General features: G+C 34.1%; 1 protein-coding gene across 7 annotated transcripts in view; it reads left to right on the forward strand.

Moving 5' to 3' along the window:
• MIA2 (MIA SH3 domain ER export factor 2) overlaps positions 1 to 24,697 on the forward strand; it is a gene marked incomplete at its 5' end in the record, with an annotated part of 112,125 nt that overhangs the window by 81,733 nt on the left and 5,695 nt on the right. For 4 of the 7 annotated variants that reach the window (XM_079699272.1, XM_079699274.1, XM_079699273.1 and 1 more), the window contains 5 exons: positions 3,480 to 3,547; positions 4,809 to 4,891; positions 6,538 to 6,666; positions 9,605 to 9,763; positions 23,219 to 23,341. In XM_079699272.1, the coding sequence (XP_079555398.1) occupies positions 3,480 to 3,547; positions 4,809 to 4,891; positions 6,538 to 6,666; positions 9,605 to 9,763; positions 23,219 to 23,341 (562 nt within the window). The remainder of the gene's footprint in view (positions 1 to 3,479; positions 3,548 to 4,808; positions 4,892 to 6,537; positions 6,667 to 9,604; positions 9,764 to 23,218; positions 23,342 to 24,697) is intronic. The other 3 variants (XM_079699277.1, XM_079699276.1, XM_079699278.1) reach the window with 1 other exon arrangement.

A 24,697-nucleotide genomic window follows, 5' to 3' on the forward strand; every position in this document is an offset into this window, starting at 1 on the left:
AAAATCTGACCTTTCCTTCTCCGCTTTCAGCACATTGCTTCTTTGCAAGGAGCTTATACTCTTTGGGGGAGGTGAGGTAGTGTTCATGGATTTGTTTCAGGCACTGGATTGTCAACTAATTACTTGTGGACAAATTACTTAAAATTCTCTGGGCCTGTTTACTCATCTGTAAAACAATGGGACTGTACTAAGTAATAATCTAGAGCCCCTCCTAATTCTAAAAGTTATACAATTCAGGTATCTGATTCTCATTGTTGAATTACTTGTTACACATTAAGAAAAAGACCATCATGAGAAATGACATGTCAGTGCTCCAGAGGAACTGTATGAGGAAGTGATAAGCATGTAGATTTTGACTAATGATCAGGATGATCCCTCTAAAATGAAGAACTATTGTTAATAGCTGGCCTTTGGAAGACTTGTCCCTTGCAGTCTTCAAGGGGAAGCAGTTTGCACAGTGCGTGAATATGGGGTCTGGAATCAACCTGTCTTGGTTGATATTCTGACTCTATCACCTACCACCAGTTTCCTTACCTAAAGACAGAGATATCATTAGTACCTATTTCACAGAGTTATTGTGATGGTTAAATAAGATAATTCTGTTAGCCAGGTACCTGACATATAGTAAGCACTTAGTAGATATTAACTGTTAAATTATCACTGTTGTTATACTGAAGCTTGGAAGGTATTTTTTTTTTAGGCATGGATGTTTCTTGGAATGGAGATTTCAACTTACAGTGAGAGATTATGTATGTTGAATATCAAGGTGCTTCCCAATTTTGAGATTTTTGTATGCTTCTGTATTTAGTGGTCAAGTGAAGATTTGTTTTTGAATTAATAAGCTGGGCTTGGAAATGAATTTAGTCTTCTCACCACTCCTCACTACTTTCTTTTTTTTTTTTTTTAAATTCTATTTATTTATTTTTGGCTGTGTTGGGTCTTCATTGCGGCACACAGGCTTTCTCTAGTTGCGGTGAGCGGGGGATGCTCTTCCTTGCGGTGCGCGGGCTTCTCATTGCAGTGGCTTCTCTCATTGTGGAGCACGGGCTCTAGGCGCGTGGGCTTCAATAGTTGCGGCATGCAGGCTCAGTAGTTGTGGCTCACGGGCTCTAGAGCACAGGCTCAGTAGTTGTGGCACACGAGCTTAGTTGCTCCGCGGCATGTGGGATCTTCCCAGGCCAGGGATTGAACCTGTGTCCCCTGCATTGGCAGGTGGATTCTCAACCACTGCGCCACCGGGGAAGCCCTCTCACCACTTTCTAAATACTCAGATGCATATTATTTTTTCAAGATTGAGAGGAACTGATGTTTATTAATATTTCTTATGTTCTAGGCACTTAAAGGCATTTTACATATATTACTCATTCAATCCACACTGTAACTCTGTAAAATAGGTATTATTATTCAGGTCTTACTAGTGAGGAAATAGCCCAAGGTCACATGATTAGAGAGGGAAGATTGGAAATTGAAACATTGACCTTTCAGATTTATAAGTCTTGTATTTTTTCTTTTCAATACATTGAAAATCTTGTTTAGTAAATAATGACATTGACTTTAAAACATGCAGAAAATATGCCCTTCATGTCTCAAATTCAAAAGATATTTTTCAGATTTTATAAAAATAATATATACTTATTGAACAAAAGTTCATACCATGTAGAAAAGTACAAAGAAGTAATCAGCAGTATTACTTTAATTTATTCCATACTTTTTTGATACATTTAGACATAAAGCACATATATATGTTTAAGAAAACAAAATCATATATTAACATTTTATAACCTGCTTTCTTAATGTATCATAGATATTTTTTATGAATGTTTTATAATTTATATAAACCTTTCTCATTTTATAAACTTTTAGTTTGTTTCCACTATTTTACTGTTATAAATAATTTCATAATTTCAGATGTTACTTTCTCAACTGAGCATTTCTTTCCTCCATCCTGTTAGATTTAATCTTTTCTTCCTTCAAACTGTCATAGTACTTTGCTTTTTGTATCCCGTGGCAGATACTATGGTCATTTATATTTGTCCTTACCACAGATTTAAGCTTATAGGGACTGTTTCATTTTCCATAACACCTGTTCCTAATAGAATCTGTTTTGCATATTGTAAATATTTAATATCTGAATATGAATGTTTTGGAATACACTGCAGTTATTCACTGTAATTACAGTTTTTGCTAACATTTGGGTATAAACTTTTCAAGTATGAATCATTGCCGTCAGTTTATTTTTATATTTCTCTGTTGTAAGTATATCTTTAATATATATGATACTATAATCAGAGTAGAACTTACTTTTGACTTAACTATGCATTTTTTTGTGCCATATGCTTAATAGTAAATAAGTTACACTATAGACAACATTTAGAGATGATTTTAGTTCTGCATTATTAAAAGTTAAATGAATTGGTATTTTGTTAACTAAAATTGTTATGGTGTAGTATTCTTTTTTGTTAGTACAAAATTGATTATATAATTATATATCAGAAAAAAGATTTACACATGGAATCTTTTTGATACTGAGTGCTAAAATGTGGTTAAGCTATATTTTTGGTGAATATTTGCCTACTTAAAGTCAATTCTCAGGTGCAGTTCACCATTTTAAGTGAACACATTTGATAATATAGTTCTTTTTACTTGAAAAAAGTTATAGACTGAGTTAATTTACCTACCTTTTTGTGATTGTTACATTTGCTCTAGTGGATTGCATTAATCTGGCAGGTCTGATATTCCACACCCTGCTGCTTGTAATCTGGAGAGTCCACAGAATAACTGGGAAACATTCAGTATTCTATACAAGCTTAATTTTGCCCACAACTATTTGGGTATATTGCATGTTCTTGGTATAAGTGTAAGCTTTTTTTTCTATAACATACATACTCTGATTTTTATTAAATGAAAGTGTCTCTAAGCAAATGTAAAAGACTAAAGGAATGTATCTGTACAGTGCTGTGTACTTAATAAACACACAGCATGCTTTGATTATATTCAGCCATTTAAAAAAATGGCCTTTACCAGCTCTGAAACTGTTTTAGACCTTTATAGGTTCACAGAGTTATAGTGATTTCTTTCCAGAGATGGTTACTTCGTTCCATAGCCAATGCGGCCATGCGTAATGATCCTGAGTCTTAATTCCTAAGCTTGGGTCCTGTTACATTGCTCTTGTCATTTTATTTGGATATTTACAGTACCAAATAATGCTAATCCTTGACTTCACATCTAGCTAAAAGCATTTCTTGCAAGTACATGATTAAACTCCAGCCTTAGGCTCATGTCTTCTGGTTATATGAAACTCATGCCCTTTTAAAATAATTTTCTGAATTAGAATTTTTTTACATTGAGTTTACTGAAATGGATACTTAGTTACTTAAGTGACTGTGATATTTGTATGCCATTATTGAGATATTTATATATGCTTATCTTTCATTTTAAGTTTTCATAAATGTTTTTAAAGATATATTATTTTCCTTAAGTTGGCAGCTCGAACTACTGAAAGAAACCTCAATGATTTAAGGAAAGAAAATGCTCACAACAGACAAAAGTAAGTATCTTAGTGGGAATACTTTAAAAACTTTAGTTATAACTTTTATTCTTAGTTGTCATTTTAGTAATTAGTTAATACTTTTATAAGGATAAACAAGAAAGCTTTCAGTGAACCCAACATATCTAGTGGTAAAGTATCTATTAGTTTTACTAGGAGTTACTAGATTTTTGTTTGAAACACTTGTCTTGGAGAGGTTACTCTAACAGAAGGAAACTTTTCACAGATTCTTTTGTAAAAAGTGACTTAAAAAAACTTTTTTTTTTTTAAAGCAGTGTAGGTAGCGGGAGATTACCAGAGATGGAGATAGAAAGGATGAATCTCTCTGATATAGTACTTCTCAGAGCATTAGCATCTTATAATGAATAAGTGGATAGAATGTTTATTATTCCTCTTTTTCCCTGGTTTTATTGCATTTGGTGGCATTGCTTTACAATAACAAAATGAATAGGAGGATAAAAGGGTACAGTGTACAATCGAAAGGAAGAGTAAACATTTTTCTATGAAGATTGTGAAAGTCTTCCCATAGAGTTATAATTTCTTGACAGAATGTACTATTAACATTATCCAGTATTAGTTTTAGTCTTCTTGCTTGTCTTTTCTACTCACAAATGAAAACTGAATGACTAAATGTTTCATTTCAGATCTGATGGTCAAGAACTAGAAATAAGATTCTTTTAAAATGTCATATTTTTCAGATAAAAAATTTAGGAGTAAAATAGTAGGATGAGTTAATCAGATTCCAATTTTATGTTATGATTGGAATCTTATGGATAACATTATAATGGAAAGCATATGGGACTCAGAGCTGGGAGCCCTGTTTTAATCCTGGTACTTTCATTTTGCATAAATCATTTAAACTGCAACTTCACTTTCCTTAGTTGTAAAATAATAGACTTGAACTGGTTGACCTTGGAGGACCCTTCAAGGTCTTTCTAAAATTTGGATTCTGTGATATAGTACTCTTTGTACTCTGTTTTTTTGTTTTTTTTTTGTACTCTGTTTTTGAAGAAACAAAACAAAACAATTCCAAGCCTCAACAAAACATCACTATTACTAGACAAAAAGGAATCTGTTACCCCAAAATAAATAGTGGGGGATATGGAAAGGTATTTTGGTCAGAATAATTTTAAAGGATCTGTTTCTCTTATGTAGATATTGAGATAGTGAAGAGTAGCTTGTACTTAACAGTGGCAGTTTCTTGAAATGTGGGTGCTTCTCTTGGATGAGTAACTTAGAGATGCTTGTTCTTTATTTGCAGATTAACTGAAACAGAGTTTAAATTTGAACTTTTAGAAAAAGATCCTTACGCACTTGATGTTCCAAATACAGCATTTGGCAGAGGTAGTTTTTTTTTTTAACCCTACATTTAAAATACATATATTTTTATATATATTGCATATATAGTTTATATTAGTGTGAATTAACACTGCTAATAAATATTTTAGATTTTGGAGCTAGGGTTCTAATCTGAGTTCTCTCATGGTCTCTCAGTTTTCTGAGTTTTGTTCTCTAGCAATAATGTAAATAATGGCTGCCTCCTTTTCTCAGTGGCATTTGGTAAGATAATGTATGTTTAGTACCTTGAGCTTCTTGAGAAGCAAAGTGCTTTGTACATAGTAAGGTACTCATTAATTAGTTTTTTGGAGAATGAATAAGGATTGCTTAAATGGAATAGCATTGTGACTGTTTATATATTAACTATTCTTTGGAATTTGCTTGAATTATAAAAATAAGAATTAAAACAGCTGGTTTTAAAGTATTTAAAAGTATTCATTAAAAAGTTGGGAAAACCTTAATAATATGAGTTTTGATTGCTTTAATTATCCCTAAAAGAAACAGTTCTTTGGAAGATGTATTTAATATTTCTGTCCATTCATTAATGAGTTAGCATCTTTATGATCTCATACTATTCCAAATAGTTTAAATTTTGCCAAATAATTTTGGTTGAATTGGAATTAAGCTTCTAGGGCAGTGAAAACAAACTTATTTTTATATAGGTAGATTCCCCTTTTAATAACTGTTGCAAAGTTATAAAAATCACTTTTGAGAGTCCAGTTTCATTAAAATGAAAGTATTTCTACATTAAAAAATAGAAGATTGTTATGGATTTCAAATAGGAACAAAATCTGGAGTGGGGGGAATTATACAGAAGGAATTTTTATCTGAATCTAATTCAAAAAAGTCTCAGGGTAAATAATGCTTTGATCTTACTGTTGTAACTATATTTGAATATTATATAAGCTACATAATAAAATTTAACATGTTTTGAAAAGTGTCATTTTGGTGGCATTTAAGTTTGTTTGTTTTTTGATGTTGTTGATTTTTGATCTTTGGAAGTATAACCATTATTTGAGAATGGTGAAGTTTGTAAAATGATAAGGCTCTTCTTGGTTATATGGTTTATAGATAAAGTGATTTATTTAATGAATTATTTTATGTAAACTGAATTTTCACTGGTGATGAATCAAAAGTAATTTCTGATGTTTCAGAGTATTTTGTGGGGTTTTTTCCCTACTTTTCAAAATGTGAGCTTTTCTCAAGTAATTCATGGCCCAACACAGCCTATCTGGCCCTGATTTAAACAGAGCCCTTCCATGTTACAACCTTCACCAGCTTAAATATCTGGAAACATACTGCCATTAAAAACAAAACAAAAACAAACAAACTTCATGCCCCTCAAGTCCTCTTACTATAAAATATGATGTCCTTTGCTTAATATTGTATGGTTATTCAAGTGTATTAGTTGCCAAGAAGATGATGTTTTTATTGACTGAAGTGTCCATTTGGTAGATAGACTTTAAAAACAGGGTTCAATATTTAATTCTATCCCATATCAGCAAAACTCAAGGCACGGTTAGTATTTAAGACAGGGATTAAACTTAAATTGGCAAGAGAATGACCCGAAGGTAATTGTTGAAATGGGATTCTAATCTGTAGTGTAGGTAATTGAAACTATGAATTTAAATATGCTGTTTTAATTATTCCAGAGCATTCCCCATATGGTCCCTCACCATTGGGTCGATCTTCACCTGAAGTGAGAGCTTTTCTCTCCCCTCCAACTTTGTTGGAGGGTCCACTCAGACTCTCACCTTTGCTTCCAGGGGGAGGAGGAAGAGGTATATTGTTTAAACATCTTTATTACTCTAGATTTCTTCCTTACTTTATATTTTCATCTCAACTTATCTTTAAAATGATCTTTAAAATAAACCTTTGCAAAATACAGGCATTCCTTGCACTTATTCTGAGTTACTTTTGTTTGGAAAAGGAGCTCTATGACATCTAATTTGAATATATTTTTCCTTTAGAAACACTGTTATAATGGATTACATTTTGTTCAAGGACTTGATATATATCTTTTAAAATCATATTTTAACTTTTAAAAAACTGTATTATACTGTATATCACTTTATAAAGAATACATAAAATACAATCACAATATAACCTAGCATAAAATTGTATTTTAATGAAACATTATTGGAATATAGAATTTTAAAAATCTTTTTTACCTTATTATCATGATCTTTTTCATGGTAGAAAATCAACAAGTGAAAGAACTTTTTTTTTTTTTTTTTTTAAAAACAAGGAATTCAGAAGTGCTCTCTTGAAGGCAGAGTTTTGATGGGAACCTAAAAGAGACCTAAATCATTTGTTAATACTTTGAGAAACTGACCCCAAATTGTCTGCTTTGTTACCTTCTTATGTGTTTTTGAGAATTTCCAGAGCCACTTCAAGCCCAAGCATTAGCTGTTGATCTTTCTGCATTTACATCATCAGCACTTACCCTGATGTTACCTGTATATCTGGAGTTTTACTGTTTTGATCTCTCAACTATATTTTGTTTACTTTGTCAAGTTACTTTAAAAATTTCCCTTGAGTTGTAGCAAAATTCAAACCTATGTATTCCAAAATCAAGAGTCTTAGGTTTTTAGCCCCAAATCTGTGTTTATATCATGTCATATTACACACCAACATAAATGTAATTGAAACCAGTCACATGAAATAGCACTACCCTTACTATTTTTGATGCTTTCTGATATCTTCTATTCAGTTCTATTCCATTTCATTAAAAAAGAATGCTAGTTAAGATTAAGTTAATTTCATGTACCACAATGGGTTGTAGCCAGCAGTCTGAAAAACAGTGCCCTAGTAATAAGGGTATATAATTGGCAAAACTGCAAATGTGAATCACTGGAAGTTGAATGACATAAGTCAAGGATTGCTTGTAGTCAATTGAATATTTGGAATAACAGTAAAAATTACCTTTGATTTCTCCTCTCCTATTTAAATTACTTTCCTTTCTTTTTAAATTACTTTCAAGATACAGTGTGGTTAGCATTTGCAAGTGTGTTTTACTATTCATTAGAAAAGCTACAGAAGTTTTAGGTAAGTTATCAGCAGGTCTTAAAAAGAGTTGTTTTGAATTAAAAGTTTCTGTGACCCACCAAAGAAGAATGACCTTTCTTTTCCTTCCTCTTGTTATCATTTTTTTTTGAAAGTTTGGATGAGATATATGTTTGAATAAGGTTGAGTATAGGAAAATAATTTCTTTCTAGAGTAAATTGTATATAACTTTTGGACTGAATGAAAAACCTTAACCTTTAGCGTTTTCATGTTTGCAGTTTTTCAGCTGGTAGTCACTTGGCCTGTATTTTGTTCTCTGGAAGTAAACAGTCAGGAGAAAGCCTTTGAATGTCTCCTTTAAAGATCTGTCCTTCACTCTAGACAAACTCAGCCTAATGGACTCTCGCACATTTCTCATTGATTTAATTTTCTGCTTTCCCAGCCTTTTTCTTCTAATGAACTGATTAGAAGGATAAACATGCTAGAAGGAATAAGGAAAAGTTGACATTCTGATATAAAAGTCAGTTGGCCTCCTGTCTCTACAAAAGAGAGTAGATAGGACAATTTTAAAGATTACTACATATTAAAAAAAAATGGTTATAGTTACTTGTACAAGTTACCATGAAAAGGTCATATTAGTTTTAGTCTCTTCTTTTAAAGGAGGTACTGAAATGTGGGAAGCATTGTAGAAAGATTTCTATTAAAACAATTTTTTTTAAAAAAGCTGTTTTTTGAACTCATTCCCCCCTCAATGACAGATGAAGTATTAATTTATTTTGTTATTTAATGTTAAAAATTTTTTTATATTTGTCTTTTTCATTTTAATTGAATATGGGTTATTAATTGAGGTACCATTCTTTCTGTGGTCATAGGAAAGGAACTTTAAAATGATTCCCCTTCTTTATAAATGTTAGCATGTCAGTTTTTGTTATCCAAATGAGTGTTACCTTGTTCAAAGTGTTTATTTCGACAGTGCTGTTGTTTTTGAAACTCTTGTTTTAGACTCGCCTTCAGAGTTGTGAGCTGTCTTTGAAGGTGGATTTGATATTTAGAAACTGCTAGAAGCCATTTAAAGCCAAATTTATTTGGCAAATATAAAGTTTGTAATCAGACTGGTTAAAATCATTTTGGGGCAGAAGTAGAGAGTCATGTTACAACATTAAGATCCAATTTTTTGAGTGCTTCTTAAGTTAATCTGAGTACATTTCTAAAAGAGTTGTTCTAAAAAATACTTTGAGTCGTTTCAGAAATATTGAAATAGGTATATTAGCCTCTAAGATGACTGTTTTAAAGGCATCATGCTCTTTTTGACTATTGGCATATTAGTTTAAATAACAAAAACCTGATTTTATAATTATTACATCTGGAATAGAAATCTCTTACTTTGCAATTTACTTTCTACTCTTATTTTTCAGACTTAGTGGTTATAATTTTCAATTTAACCACTGATTTTTTGTGTAAATAATGATGGTGATAACATTTAAAAATGAATTTTATAGGCAAGTGTTTGCTTATGTACATGACAAAATTATTTTTTCTTTTCGTCTTAGAAATGGCTTTGGTAGGATAGAGTTACAGTCTAATGTGTCTTAGGGAAACTTTGTTGGAATCTGATTGTTTTTCCTTTTTAAAAAGGTCTAGATTTTATTTGATGATGGATCTTGTAATACTTTTTTTAGATAAAACATAGTTGTATTTTTCTTCTTTAATTAGGCTCAAGAGGCCCAGGGAATCCTCTGGACCATCAGATTACCAATGAAAGAGGAGAATCAAGCTCTGATAGGTTAATTGATCCTCATAGAGCACCTTCTGACACTGGGTCCCTTTCACCTCCCTGGGAACAAGATCGTAGGATGATGATTCCTCCATCAGGTATGGAAAGAGTATAGTTAGTATGTTTATTTGAAAGGCAAGCAGTATGTGCAACATACAGGACTGGAAGAAAAGAGGAGAACGTGTGTGCCCTGTCTTAAGAAAAGCCATGATATAGATTAGAAAACAACAATACACACATTTCCAAACAGAATAGTGATAATTGTTCACATTACAGAAGGCTGTCCTCTCTGCAACCCCCTTCCCCCCCGCCACCCCATGGAATGTCTTTATTGTTTTTGTTGCTCATAGAAGTGATACATGTTTATATTTATGTTAGAAAATCCAAACAATGGAGAAATGTATAATTAGGAAAGTGAAAAAAATCCCCCTCATCATCTTAAGCATGCCCTTCCCAGAATTTAGTTTTATATCTTTTAGGGAGTTCCTTTTTGGTATGCATTCATAAACCTAGGTATACCCATTCCTTCATCACTTCTGTGCAGTTATACTATTCACCTTCTTGTAATTATCTTTTTAAAAAAATTTTATTTATTTACTATTTATTTGTTTGTTTGTTTATTTATTTATGGCTGTGTTGGGTCTTCATTTCTGTGCGTGGGCTTTCTCTAGTTGCGGAGAGCGGGGGCCACTCTTCATTGCGGTGCGTGGGCCTCTCACTGTCACAGCCTCTCTTGTTGTGGAGCACAAGCTCCAGACGCACAGGCTCAGTAGTTGTGGCTCACAGGCCTAGTTGCTCCGCGGCATGTGGGACTTCCCAGACCAGGGCTCGAACCCGTGTCCCCTGCATTGGCAGGCAGATTCTCAACCACTGCGCCACCAGGGAAGCCTGTAATTGTCTTTTTACCTTGAACAGTATATCTTAGATTAATTGCCAAAATAAATATATTTACCAGAAGACTCACAGTAAAACATCCTGAAGTTAGGCAATAACTGCTGTTCTCTTGATAGAACTAAAATCTCCCCTACTTTCTCAAGGAATGTATTTAAAATTATTCAGCTTGCTAAACTTTTATTTATGCATAGTGTTTCAGGGACAGGCACTGTTATGTAAAATGAGCTATGCCTGCTTTGTATAAATTAGTTACAATTAAAAAATATACTAGTTCGGATTGCTTCCTGAGGAGTTGGAGATAAGAATACTGTGATTAAAAAACTTTTAATTCCAAGAATTAGCCTTTGCTTTGATAGTGTGTATGTTCTATGAAGTGGTGCCTCCTTTGGTTTGATATCACTTTCCTCGGCTTGATATCACTCGAATATCAGCTTCATAAAGACAGAGATTTGTGTCACTTTAGTTCACTGCTATATCTCCAGCACCTAGAACAATGCTGGACCTGTAATACTTGCCCAGTAAGTATTTGTTGAATGAATGAATACCCCAGTAATTCTCAGAAAGCTGAATATTTTTTGTTATTGTTTTTATATTTAGAAATATATATGCTGTGACTTAAAAACTTAAGAATCTGTTAGCAGGTGGCATAGAACATCCTTTTTTCAAGGACTTTTTCTTGAGTAACTTTCATTTTAAAGTTTAGCTGTGATAAAAATAAAGATTAATAAACTCCAGCCCCTTTCTTAAGGAACTTGATTTCAAGGTTTTGGTGGATATCATATTTCTGTATATCTTTGGAGAGGACATTCCTTTTGAGAATTTACAAGCTGTCAGTACCAAGAGTCCCTGTCACATGCTCTGCCTACCTCCCCAAGTATTATCCAGTGTAGTGATTCTCAAACCTGGCTTATCATCAGAAGTAATCTAGGGAACTTCAAAAAAAAAAATACAAATACCTGGGTTTCACCTCATTACACCTTTTTTGGGGGTAAATTTTATTGAAGTATAGTTGATTTACAATGTTGATTTATATTACACCTTCTGAACATGAACTCTGGAGGTAAGCTCTGTATTTCTAAAAAACTCCCTAGGAGGTTCTGAGGATTAGCTAAATTTAAGAACCACTAATCTATTCAGTGCTCTTAGTAAATGGAGAAGGGCATTGAGTCCCTGAAGAGATTAGCTGACAATCTTAGGTTAAAACAGCCAGGTGAGGAGCTGAGACTAGAACTCAAATAGTAGTGACTGTTATTCATAAAATTGGAACAAATTTTACATGTCCTTTAAAAACTGCCTGAAACCTGTAATTTTTCAGACATTTCGATGTTGTCCCAGGTCTCTGAGTCTCTTTTCATTTTGTTTCCAATTTTTTTTCCCTTCTTTTTTTGGTTGAATAATTTCTTTTGATCTGTCTTCAAGTTTAGTGACTATTCCCTCTGTCACTTCCATTCTGCTATTAAGTCCATCCAGTACAATTTTATTTTAGATATTGTATTTTTCAGTTCTAGAATTTCCTTTTTTTTTTAAAGTTTTGATTTCTTTGCTGAAATTTATTACTTTTTAAAAATCATTATAAGTATTTTTTAAACCCCAATATCTGCTTTAAAGTCCTTGTATGGTCATTCTAACATCAAGGTCATCTTGAGGATGACCTCTATTGATTGTATTTTCCCTTTAAGAATGGGTCACATTTTTCTGTTTCTTTGTATATTAATTTTGGTTTGTATTATAGACATTGTGGAGGTTCTGGATTCTACCGTATTTTTCTGAAGACTGTTGTTTGTTTTGTGTTACAAGACAATTAAATTGGTGAAACTGTAGACTTATTCTCTCCTGTGGTGGGTAGCAGCTCAAATATCAGTTCGGTTTTTAGCCTTTGCTGAAAACTGCTTAAGTTTGCCTCACATGTGTGTGGTTCAGGGGTCAGCAATAGACTTGGGCAGAAAACTCAGAACTTTAGGTTCCACTTCTCTGGCTCTCATGAGCTCTGTCCTTTGGTTTTTCAAGCCAGAAAGTTCTGTGAATTTTTTTTTTTTTTTTTTTTTTGCGGTAGGCGGGCCTCTCACTGTTGTGGCCTCTCCCCTTTGCAGAGCACAGGCTCCGGACGCGCAGGCTCAGTGGCCATGGCTCACGGGCCCAGCCGCTCTGCGGCATGTGGGATCTTCCCCCAGACTGGGGCACGAACCCGTGTCCCCTGCATCGGCAGGCGGACTCTCAACCACTGCGCCACCAGGGAAGCCCGAGTTCTGTGAATTTTGACTGCTCTGTGCTATAGTTTGACTGTGGTCTGCTTTCAGGCTAAACTATAAAGGAAAACACTCTGCATATGGGTCCCTTCTTTCTAGTTCCCACTCATTTCCCAAATCTGTCTACTTTTATTCATGGCCCTGAGTCTTCAGGTATTTATTTCATTATTTTAAAATTTTTTGATTTTTTCCTGTTTTATTGAGATATATAATTGACACACAGCACTGTGTAAGTTTAAGGTGTACCGCACAATGAGTTGCCTTACACACATCGTGAAATGATTACCTACCATAATAAGTTTAGTAACATCCATCATCTCATATAGATACAAAATAAAAGAAAAAAAGTTTGGGAATTCCCTGGTGGTCCAGTGGTTAGGACCCGGTGGTTTCATTCCCGGGGTCTGGGTTTGATCCCTGGTCAGGGAACTAAGATACCACAAGCCCGTGACTCAGCCAAAAAAAAGGAAAAAAAATTTTTTTCCCCTTGTGATGGGAACTCTTAGTATTTATTGTCTTAACAATTTTCCTATGTATCATACAGCAGTGTTAACTACAGTCATCATGTTATACATTACATCCCTAGTACTTATTTATTTTATAACTGGTGGTTTGTACCTTTTGATCCCCTTCATCCAGTTTCCCTTCTCTCTCCCCCCACCTCCAGTAACCACAAATCTAATCTCTTTTTCTATGAGTTTGGTTTTTGTTTTTTCAGATTGCACATGTAAATGTGATCGTGCAGGATTTGTATTTCACGTAGCATAATGCCCTCGAGGTCCATTCATGTTTTCACATATGGCAAGATTTCCTTCCTTTTTATGGCTGAATGATATTCCATTGTTTGTATGTGTATATATATTTTCTTTATCCATTCATCCATCGATGAATTCTTAGATTATTTCCATGTCTTGGCTATTGTAAATAATGCTGCAGTGAATATGGGGATGCAGATATCTTTTCAAGTTAGTGTTTTTGGGTTTTGGGGGGATAAATACCCAGAAGTGGAATTCCTGGATCATATGGTAGTTCTATTTTTAATTTTTTGAGGAACTTTGATACTGTTTTCTATAGTAACTACACTTCAGGTAGTTATTTTTTGTAAATTGTCTGGACTTATTATATGTAGGAGGGTCAGTCTGTTATGAGCTTACTCTGCCATGCTAGAAATGGAACCTGGTACCCATTATTTTCAAAGTCTAACTGAAAATTCAAAATTGTGAGCTTCTGAATCTGCCAAGCTAGAAGTGGAACCTGGTATCCATTATTTTCAAAGTCTAACTGAAAATTCAAAATCGTGAGCTTCTGAATTAACGTCTTCGTAGAAGAGATATATATGCATTCGATAGAGAGTGTTTCCAAATAATGTAACTGATCCATTTAGTTTAACACAGGGGCACCTGTGCCAGTGCTAATCTTAATGAAATAGGATTACTCTACAGAAAGAGCAAAAGAATTTTAGAGACTGTCCTATACTTTATGAATGAGTAAATGACTCCTAAGATTCTACTTGAATTGGAGCAATGCTGATAAATGTATTTAGCTATTAGCCCTGTTTTCACCTAGAGTAAAATTATAAAAATATTCTGTGTTTGCCCTCAGTACATCCCTATTTCATCTAAATAGTCACTGAACAGGTTTCTGGGTTGATTCTTTTATTTTGTATTACACTTAGCTAATTGGTAAATTAGAACACTGAATAAGGAAGGAGGAGACCTAGGTTTTTATCGTAACACTGATGTTAATTTTTTATATAATCTTGAGTTTTTCATCTTACCTGTCACTGTTTTCTCAGCTCTAAAATGTGGACTTGCATAAAACAAGAGATGGCAATAATCTAATCTCCCCCTACCTACACTTTTTTTTTTTTTTTTTTTTCTTTTGTGGTATGCGGGCCTCTCACTATTGTGGCCTCCCCCGTTGCGGAGCACAGCCTCCGGACGTGCAGGCTCAGCGGCCATGGCTCACGGGCCCAGCCGCTCCACGGCATGTGGGATCCTCCCAGACCAGGGCACGAACCCGTGTCCCCTGCATTGGCAGGCGGACTCTCAACAACTGCGCCACCAGGGAAGCCCCCCCCACCTACATTTTATATTATGTTGAATTATCAGGACTCATGAAGAGTCCTGCTTTCCAGTAATAATTGTGTCTTTAAGATTTTTCTTAAATTTTAAAATATTTTAGTTTAAAACACTTGTGTTAAAAGATAATGACAACGAGAATAACTAAATTTCTGAATGATGTGGATTCCGTAGTTGTTTCAGATTTTCTGTAATTTAGTCCTATTAATGCATACTTTGTAAAATTCATATATTCCCTTAACATGTTAGTACCTGGCCGAAATTAAAAAATTTTTTCTTTACTTAAGATGAGTAAGCAGAAATAATTTTAAATGACTCTATAATTCCAAGGAATCATTTGTTTTTGCACTGTTAAATACTTTGGGGTGGGGGGAATGTTCTTATCTTATATAGTTAAAAAAGATATACTCTAACTTGTCTTTTTCCTGTATATTATATTTCAGATATTTTTATTACTTAGAGGTTTTGTTAACAGTATAGATCTAGTTTCTTCAAGTAATCAATATTTTATTTTCACTATTTTTAGATGCAAATCAATCTTTTAATAGACCAATATAGGTTTTAATCATCTTTTCTTCCAAAATTCTGCAGTGTAATGTATATGTTCATCTAACATTCTTTTACGTGTTTATAACTTAGAGTGCATGGTGTAGAGCAAGAATGGTTCAGTTGAAAAAGTATTTGGACTGGAAATTAAGGAATTTGGTTTCTAATCTTCACTCTTTTTAATCTTTTTATGTGTTTTGAAACTTGTTTTATCTCTTTGGACCTCAGTCCTTATATACACTGAGAGAGATGAACTGAGTGATCTGTGTAATCTGTTTATCTGAGTAATAGAAAATTTAGTTAGGTATTAATGGTTAATGCTGAGGTTTGTTAATGTTCAATCTAGTTGGTAGACCAAATAACGTATTGTAATATACAATGTTAGTAAAACCAAAGACTATTTACAGCATTCTTTTCTAAACCTAATTGATGAACACACCTTTTTCAGTTCTTAAAAACTTCTTGGGCTTCCCTGGTGGCGCAGTGGTTGAGAGTCCGCCTGCTGATGCAGGGGTCACGGGTTCGCGCCCCGGTCTGGGAAGATCCCACATGCAGCGGAGCAGCTGGGTCCTTGAGCCATGGCCGCTGAGCCTGCGCAACCGGAGCCTGTGCTCCGCAACGGGAGAGGCCACAACAGTAAGAGGCCCGCGTACAGCAAAAAAACCCAAAGCAAACAAACAAACAAAAACTTCTTATTGGGAGACTTCCTGTTCTAGGTCAAGCTACAATTTAATCAAATTGGTAAATGTTGACACCAGTAAGCAGTGATAAGTTATGTTAATACCTAGAGCAACCACCAAAAAAATCCTCAAAAATACTATGGATCAGATAAATCATCATCAGAATAGACATGCTTTTCAAGCCCCAAGGGAACATTTCCCAAGATTGATCATATCCTGTGCCATGAAACAAACCGTAACAAATTTAAAAGAATTGAACTCATATAGTGTGTTCTCTGACCGTGGTGGAATCAAGCTAGAAATGAACTATTGATACATGCAATAATTTGAATAGATCTCAAGGGCATTATGTTGACTAAAAAAAAAATCTCAGAAGGTCACATATTATATGATTTCATGTATATAACATCCTTGAAACGACAAAATCATAGAACTAGAAAACAGATTAGCGGATGCCATGAGTTAGGGATGGAAGGGGGAGGAGAGTGGATGTGACTAAAGGGTGGCATGGAGAGATCTTTTTGGTAAGGTTCTGTATCTTGAGTGTGGTGGTGGTTTCACAAATCTACATGTGATAAAATGGCAAGAACTATACATGTTAGTCATAGGACCAATGTTAGTTTCCTGGTTATTATATTGCACTATAGTTGTGAAAGATGTAAACATTTGGGGAAACTGGGTAAAGGGTATGCAGGAACTTTCTGTATTATATTTGCAGCTCTCTGGGAATCTTTATTTTAAAATCAAAAGTTAAAAGAACCCCTTCTTATCTGGATACAATACACATATAGTAAAGTGCAGGTGTTTTAAAGCATATAACCTGATGATTATTTCACAATTTGAGCACACCTATAAACCAGCATTCAGATTAAGGGACAGTTTTCTGATTATTTTTATTCATCTTATGAATTTAGATAGAAATCTTTACAATTAAAGCAGAAAAAAGTTCTTGATAAATAATATAAATAAGTTAATATTCACATATCATAAGTAATCAGAATTAGAATTTTAACAGGAAAATGTTCTGGAAATAACAAGCCCATTATAATTCTTAATAAATATTGAACTGCAACAAAAATTTAATCAGCGTGACTTACCTTGCTCAGTGTTTCATTCCTTAAGTAGTGGAACTTTATTCTGTGAGGTTCTCATCCTGTTGAAGTTCAGGAGTAGAAAAGCAAACACATGAAAGTGCTTTTTAAAGCCTCTCTTTGAATCACAGTAGCTAACATTTGATTGGCAAAGCAAGTCACATGACAGAATTTGGAACCATTGGGCAGGATATATATTCTACCTCTTAAGAACAAGGATACAAGGAAGGGTAAAGAATTGAGGTCATGAATGCAGTCTACCCAGAGGGATTATACTTCTGTAATGTGTTTTCACTTATTATATAACTGTCGTTTAAAAAATATATTGGGTAACATAATTTCTTAGATTTTAAAATTACCTTTTGGAAGAAAGGAATATATGATTTTTCTGTTTAGTTCTACTTAAGTAATTGCCTTGTTTTCTTTGTACTTGCTCTTATTTACAAAGCTGTGCATAGTAAGCAATCTTGAAGAGTAATAATTTAAGCAAGTTTTTAGAAAGTCTTAAAATACGATCTCTTAACTCCCATATTTAGTAGTTACTAATACATTTTAAGAGGCATGCATATTAAAATATTCTTATGCTTTTTATAAACTGTAATTAGTAACTATGTTTCAACAATGCTAGTAACAAATAATTCAAATAAGAAAAGTAATGCTAGAATTTAAACGATAGCTTTTTGACTGTCAGGGTATGAATCTGCAAGATTCTTGGCTTTTAGTCTTTTAACTGATTCTTGAGAATTATATCTACAAATAATCTGTAGTGCAGGTATTAATCAGAGTAATATATTCATGAATCTAACAAGAAAGATATAATTGTGTCTAAGTTCATGTAAATACTTTATTTTGTTAGAATTTTAAGTTAAAAAAAAGTAAGAAAACCACAGATACTTTAATGAAAAAAGTTTCAGTTTTTATCATTTTTTCACTCTTTGGTATTCTTGACCTCTCAGTGCTCCTCTTGATCTTTCAGTGCTCTGACTTCAGTGTCCTTCTGTTCCTCTATCTAGCCTCACAGCCTCCTTTTCTAGGAATAGAGAAGTAATAGAGAAGAATGAGAATCTTAATTCTCAGCAGATCTTGTGCTACTTAATGTAGAGATATGCATTAAAGGTGAATTATGTCACTTCCCCTCCTTGTACTTTTTTTAAAAATAAATAAATAAATAAATAAATTTATTTATTTATTTTTGGCTGCATTGGGTCTTCATTGTTGCGTGTGGGCTTTCTCTAGTTGTGGCCAGCGGGGGCTACTGTTCGTTGCAGTGCACAGCCTTCTCATTACGGTGGCTTCTCTTGTTGAGGAACACAGGCTCTAGCCACATAGGCTTCAGCAGTTGTGGCACACGGGCTCAGTAGTTGTGGCATACGGGTTTAGTTGCTCTGTGGCATGTGGTATCTTCCTGGTCCAGGGATTGAACCCGTGTCCCCTGCATTGGCAGGCGGATTCTTAACCACTGCGCCACTAGGGAAGTCCCTGCATCAAGTTTCTTGATATGCAAGATCATTTACTTGGGATAGGAGAGGAGGGGATTGTCAGAGATTTGGAGGGAGAAAAAGGTACACAGTAGCCATTTAGGAGAGTGAAGCTGCTTAAATGTCAGTGAAATGTGGTATGATTACAGGGCAATGTTGTTTATCTACTTGAAGCTTATGGTCCTAGATTTGAAAGAGACTAGTCAATACTATGTTTTAATATAGTTTATAATCATAAAAAATTTAATTTATCATTATAGTTACTTTGGGGTGCTTACTCTGTGCCAGATGTTATGTTAAGTGCTTTATATTAATCATTCTAAGAATCTTAAGAGTGTTATTCCCATTTCACAGATTAAGAAACAAAAACATAGATAATGTAGCAAAATACTGTATATCACCTTCCAGAATTTACTTATTAATATTTGTTTCATATATATATATATGTGTGTAGCTGTGTGTGTGTGTGAGAGAGAGAGAGGGAGGGAGAGGGGTAGAGAGAGAATGGGTACATAAAACATAAAAATAAATAGCACACTATATCAGTTGAAGTCTATTCTGTTTCCTTTCCGAAGGTCATTATGTTCCTTCTTTCCCAGAGGCAACCACTCATGAGTTTAATGTGTGTAAAGTTACAGTCTATATATGACTTTTTTAAAGTATTTTTCTATTTTATCAAGTTTTTATCAGCATATATTCTTGGATTCTTTCCATTTTAATATAAAGTTTATTATTTTAATTGCTGTATAAATAAATATATGAATATACCACAATATATTTATCCAGTCTTATCCAGTCTCCTCTGATGAACATTTCGGGTGTTTCCAGTGTTTCACCATTACTAACAATGCTGCAATTAACACTTTTTTTTTTTTTTTTTACACATTTGTTCTTTAGAGATGAGTCCAGTTAATGAAATTGCTGGGAAGTAAGATATGCATAGTTTTGGTTTTAATAGATGTTGCCCTTTGGCCTCAAGAGTAGTTATATGTGAAGAATTTGAGAGTAGCTATTTCTTCAATACCTGATGTAAAACTTTTTTGAGTATTTCCAGCCACATGAGTTAAAAGTTTTCTCATTTTTCTTTCTTTGATTATTTTTTGTAGTTCTTTTATTATTAGTAAGCTTGAGCCTCTTTTCATGTTTATTGATCATTTGTATTTCCTCCTGTAAATTGCCTGATCCATTTCCCTCTTGCTTAATAGGAATTCTTAGTATCCTTTGGATACTAATCTTTTATATTTTGCAAATATTTTCTCAGTTTATTATTATGTATGTTATTGTTATACATCAAAAAACAAAAGTTTTAAAAATTTTGTTATAGGTAAGTTAATTTATTTTTATGGAATTTTTGTTTTCTTTAAGACTTATCTTTAGATAAAAAAAAATTCTGTTTTCTTCTAAATATTTAAAATTTTGTTTTGATTTTTAAGCCTTTAGTCTGGATTTTATTTTTTTTTTTTTTTTTTTTTTTTTTTTTTTTTTTTTTTTTTTTTTTTGTGGTATGCGGGCCTCTCACTGTTGTGGCCTCTCCCGTTGCGGAGCACAGGCTCCGGATGCGCAGGCTCAGCAGCCATGGCTCACGGGCCCAGCCGCTCCGCGGCATATGGGATCCTCCCAGACCGGGGCACGAACCCGTATCCCCTGCATCGGCAGGCGGACTCTCAACCACTGCGCCACCAGGGAGGCCCTATTTTTGTTTTAATGTTTAGTTGGAGAGTTATTTTTTCCCCCATTGGATAGACAGTTGTTTTAATACTGTATATTGGTTTATCAATTTGAAATACCACTTTTATCTTAAATGTCCATATTTGCATAGGTCTGTTTCTTAGACATTTTCTCTGTACCATCAGTTTCTTTATTCCAGAGCCATAACCTATCCATATCAATGCTTTTATCAACTACTTCCTGGAAATTTTCCTTTCCATTCCTTTTAAATTCCTTAATCATTAGATTAAACTATTTCTTCACATTCTGTGTGAAGATGCTTATTGTACTTGATTAGCAAACAGTATTGAATTAAAAAAAATTCAAACCCTTTATCCATCTTTATAATTCTCTTTCAACCATGCTGATGTTCTTGTTATGTGATAGACGCCCAAATTATTAAATAGTTACCCAAGGAACTATTGCAATCCAAGATTTGTTTTGGAATGAAAAGAGATGAATAACACTTTTGTTTAAACTAGACATCTTGAATTTTTTTCTGATTTTTAGTTTACAAAATTGCTTCACAATGCACTGTACATTCCTTCCCACTCTTTTATTCACTTTTTCCCTGATTCTTTTCCTTCTCCCGTTATTTCTTTTTAATCAGCTCTTTTCTTAGAAGAGTGGTAGGAAACAAAGGTAAAAAGGCAAGAAAGAAGGGAACCATTCATGTCCTTATTTGTATTTTAGTCTTTGATTGGTCATATGCTTTCTACATAGTTTTATCTTATTACATTAAGTGTGTGTGTGTGTGTGTATGTACATGTACATATACATGTATATGTGTATTTTAATTTGACCAGAATACCATTGTTTACTTGTTCATCCTTCCTTATTTTTCTTTCAGGGCAAGCTTTACCTCCTCTGTGATATCATTTCTGACTCCTCCAATCAGAATTAGATAGGCCATCTCTCACATTATTTGTATGCCCTTTTATTTAAGGCATTAATTTATTTGTTTTTATTTGTTTCTGTCACCATAAGGGCACAGACTGTATCGAAACCAACTTTGTATCACTAATGCCTGGCACATAATAGGAGCTGGTAGATTTAATTATCCCAGAAGAGGGCAATGTGGACATACCATTGATAAAATAGAATACTTGTAGCAAAATTTTGTATTTCTGAGGTTATTGATATTGTGGGGATGTATTTTAGAAGCAAAATAATGATATGGTATCTTGAGAGCTGATTGAGAAAGAGTTGGGAAGTTTTCAGGTTTCCCCATCTTATCCTTATCCCCTTGCCCAGCTCTGCCATTTAATTAATCCCGTGTTTAAAGTAGAAAGGGAAAACTCAGTTTAGATCTCAGTGGTTGTTATTGGCCTTTTCTTCCACTGGGCTAATTCATTCAGACCTTTGAGACAGCTCTGAAAGGGGGAGGAAATGAGCCTTCAAGACTATCCGGATCTTCCTCTTCTAAGTCACATCCCTTGACCCTTGAGAGCTCATTAAATATAATTCTCTTCATTGACTCTAGTTGTTGCCAGGTGGTATCCTTGGCTTTGTGTGGGAAAGATGTGTCAATAAGGTCCCATGTGGCTGAGTCAAATGACAAGTGACATATCCAACATTGTATGGAGTTCACATTATGAACCACAGCCTGAGACAGTCATGGAAGGTAGTTTGAGGCCATTTGTCTGTATCTATTAGGGTGGGGAAGAGTCACACAGTTTATCCACTTTGTCCTTTGCCATATTTTTGGAGATTGGCAAATGCCTACTTAATCTATCAAAATCTACCATCACCTATCGGAGATGAGATAGACTACCTATATTTTTTCAAGAATGATGAGTTTCACAAAGACCCATGAATTTTTACCATTTTGTCCTTGTAAATGACAAAGGAGGCTGGCTATAGAAGCACCTCAGTCAGAGTCTGTGTCTAAATTTGTGTCTCTCCAGATATCCTTAATCTGAGTATTGTGAACCTCCATTCCTCTTCTGAGTCAGAGATCTTTCCCTTTAGTTTTGGAGGGATGCTAAATTCCAAAATGTTGAAGTTACTGAAAATTTGATTACTTGATGACCTCAATGATACTCTTTCTGCTTTGCTGACCATTTCTTTTATCATTGTCAGTTCTGCTAAATTTCTTGCTATGCTTACAGCATATTCTGTTTTTTCTTTCTTTGCTAGTAGCTGGCTCCTCAAAGCCTTTTTTGATATATTGATGTATCTGCGTCCTTCCACTGTTATTAAAATTGAAAGTTAATATATGTAACTAAATTCTATTCATATATTTTAATTTACACATGGTAATGGAAACTATCAAACTCCAAGGTAGCATCTATACTTGTGTTTACTACAAAAGCAAAGTTATTGCCTTTAGTAAAGTGTGTAATTTTCCTAAAATTGTCTACTGTTATCTACCCAGAATATATGTCAGTCTTTTATTTATTTATTTATTTTAAAATTTATTTATTTATTTTTGGCTGTGTTGGGTCCTTGTTTCTGCGTGCTGGCTTTCTCTAGTTGCGGCGAGTGGGGGCTACTCTTGGTTGCAGTGCGCGGGCTTCTCGTTGCTGTGGCTTCTCTTGTTGTGGAGCACAGGCTCTAGGTGTGCAGGCTTCAGTAGTTGTGGCACGTGAGCTCAGTAGTTGTGGCTCACGGGCTTAGTTGCTCCGCGGCATGTGGGATCTTCCCAGACCAGGGCTCAAACCCTTGTCCTGGGCATTAGCAGGCGGATTCTTAACCATTACACCACCAGGGAAGTCCATGTGTCAGTCTTTTAGAAAGCAAGAAAAATATCTACATTCATTATATGAAACTTAAGGAAACTCGATTTATTTTTATCTTAATGAAGATATTTTAAAAACGTGTTTTCTAGGCCAACCGTATCCTGATCCAGTTCTTCCTCCACAAAGGCAAGACAGATTTTATTCTAATTCTGGTAGACTTTCTGGACCAGCAGAACTCAGAAGTTTTAATATGCCATCTTTGGATAAAACGGGTAAGAAATACTTGTGTGTATATGTTTTTTAATAATGGTGGCATACTAAAGAACTGGAAGCTGCATAAAGGACTGGTATAATTGTGATCTCTGCTTAGCTCTTAAGGCCACAGTCTCTTTCCTGAGAACTTCCTGGTTTTATGTTTCTTGTTATTTTGTACACATCCATGGCATCTGCACATATGTTGGTGGTTGGTTTGGGCACCATTGTAATGAGTTTACTATATGAACCCAAGATGGTAAATTTTACTGTGTTCTGTGATTAATTTTCTAGTTTTTCCAGTCCACTGACATGTATCCTGTTTAGTAATTAGGGAAATTAGGCTGGTGTGAATCGATATGTTACAGTCTACCAGAAAAATAATTTGAGTGCATACTCTGTTGATGGGTTAATCAATTACCTTTTTTAAACCTTCCATGCTTAGGTAGATTTAAATTTTACTGAGCAGTCAACTATTTGTCAGGGGCTCTTTTTCTTAAACCATTTCACAGCAACCCATTGAAGTTGGGAAATATATATATCCAGTGTATCTATTAGAAGTACATAACATTAAGGAAATAAAAAGATTAAAAGTAAGTGGAAAATTAAAATTTATGAGTTGAAGGTTTCTTCAGGAAAGGGTATATATTTTAGGGGAGGGGTTTATCCAGTTGAAACATGTATTACTTTAGAAACTCATTCTTCTCTGAATAATAAGGCAAAAAAGCAGACCTGTGGCCTGTTTTTCTGTTATTATAATTAAGTTAATTATTTCTAATTGTTTGGCTTTTGAAATTGTTTTCCCTTGTTAATTCAAGCTTAATGGAATGAAAGTACATGTATGACTGAACATCTGTTTCTAAACTAATGCTATTTAAAAATTTTCACATGTCCATTTTTTTTTGTAATAGAACAGTATCCAATTTAGCAAATTTTAAAGTGCTTTCTGTTTGGAAGGTAGCCTGCATGACATGGTAGATAATATAATTACAGTAAAGTATAGTTTTTAGCTGTAAGAAGCTAATAATTAAATAGGAAAGAAGGACAAATATATATGCTTAACTAATATTGGTCATAATAGTAAGTCCCATGAGAGAATATGTTATGTTCACAGAAAGGGAGAGCTCCCATATAGTTGAAGGATAAAGGAAAACTCCATGAAGGAGGTGGCATTTGAGCTGCTTTTGAGGGAATTTGAAAAATTAGTTAAGAGGTAAGGGTCTGTGCTAGTAATAATGAACAGTATAAGCAAAAACAGAAGAGCATGAGTTGTTGATGGAGAATGGCTGTAAAACTGAGCTATTAATCCCGATACAAGATCTTAAGAGGGTTAAATGAGTTAATGTGTGTGGAAGTATTTTGTAAATAGAAAAATT

The sequence above is a fragment of the Hyperoodon ampullatus genome (genome assembly GCF_949752795.1).
Source record: "Hyperoodon ampullatus genome assembly, chromosome: 3".
Taxonomy (NCBI): Eukaryota; Metazoa; Chordata; class Mammalia; order Artiodactyla; family Ziphiidae; genus Hyperoodon; species Hyperoodon ampullatus.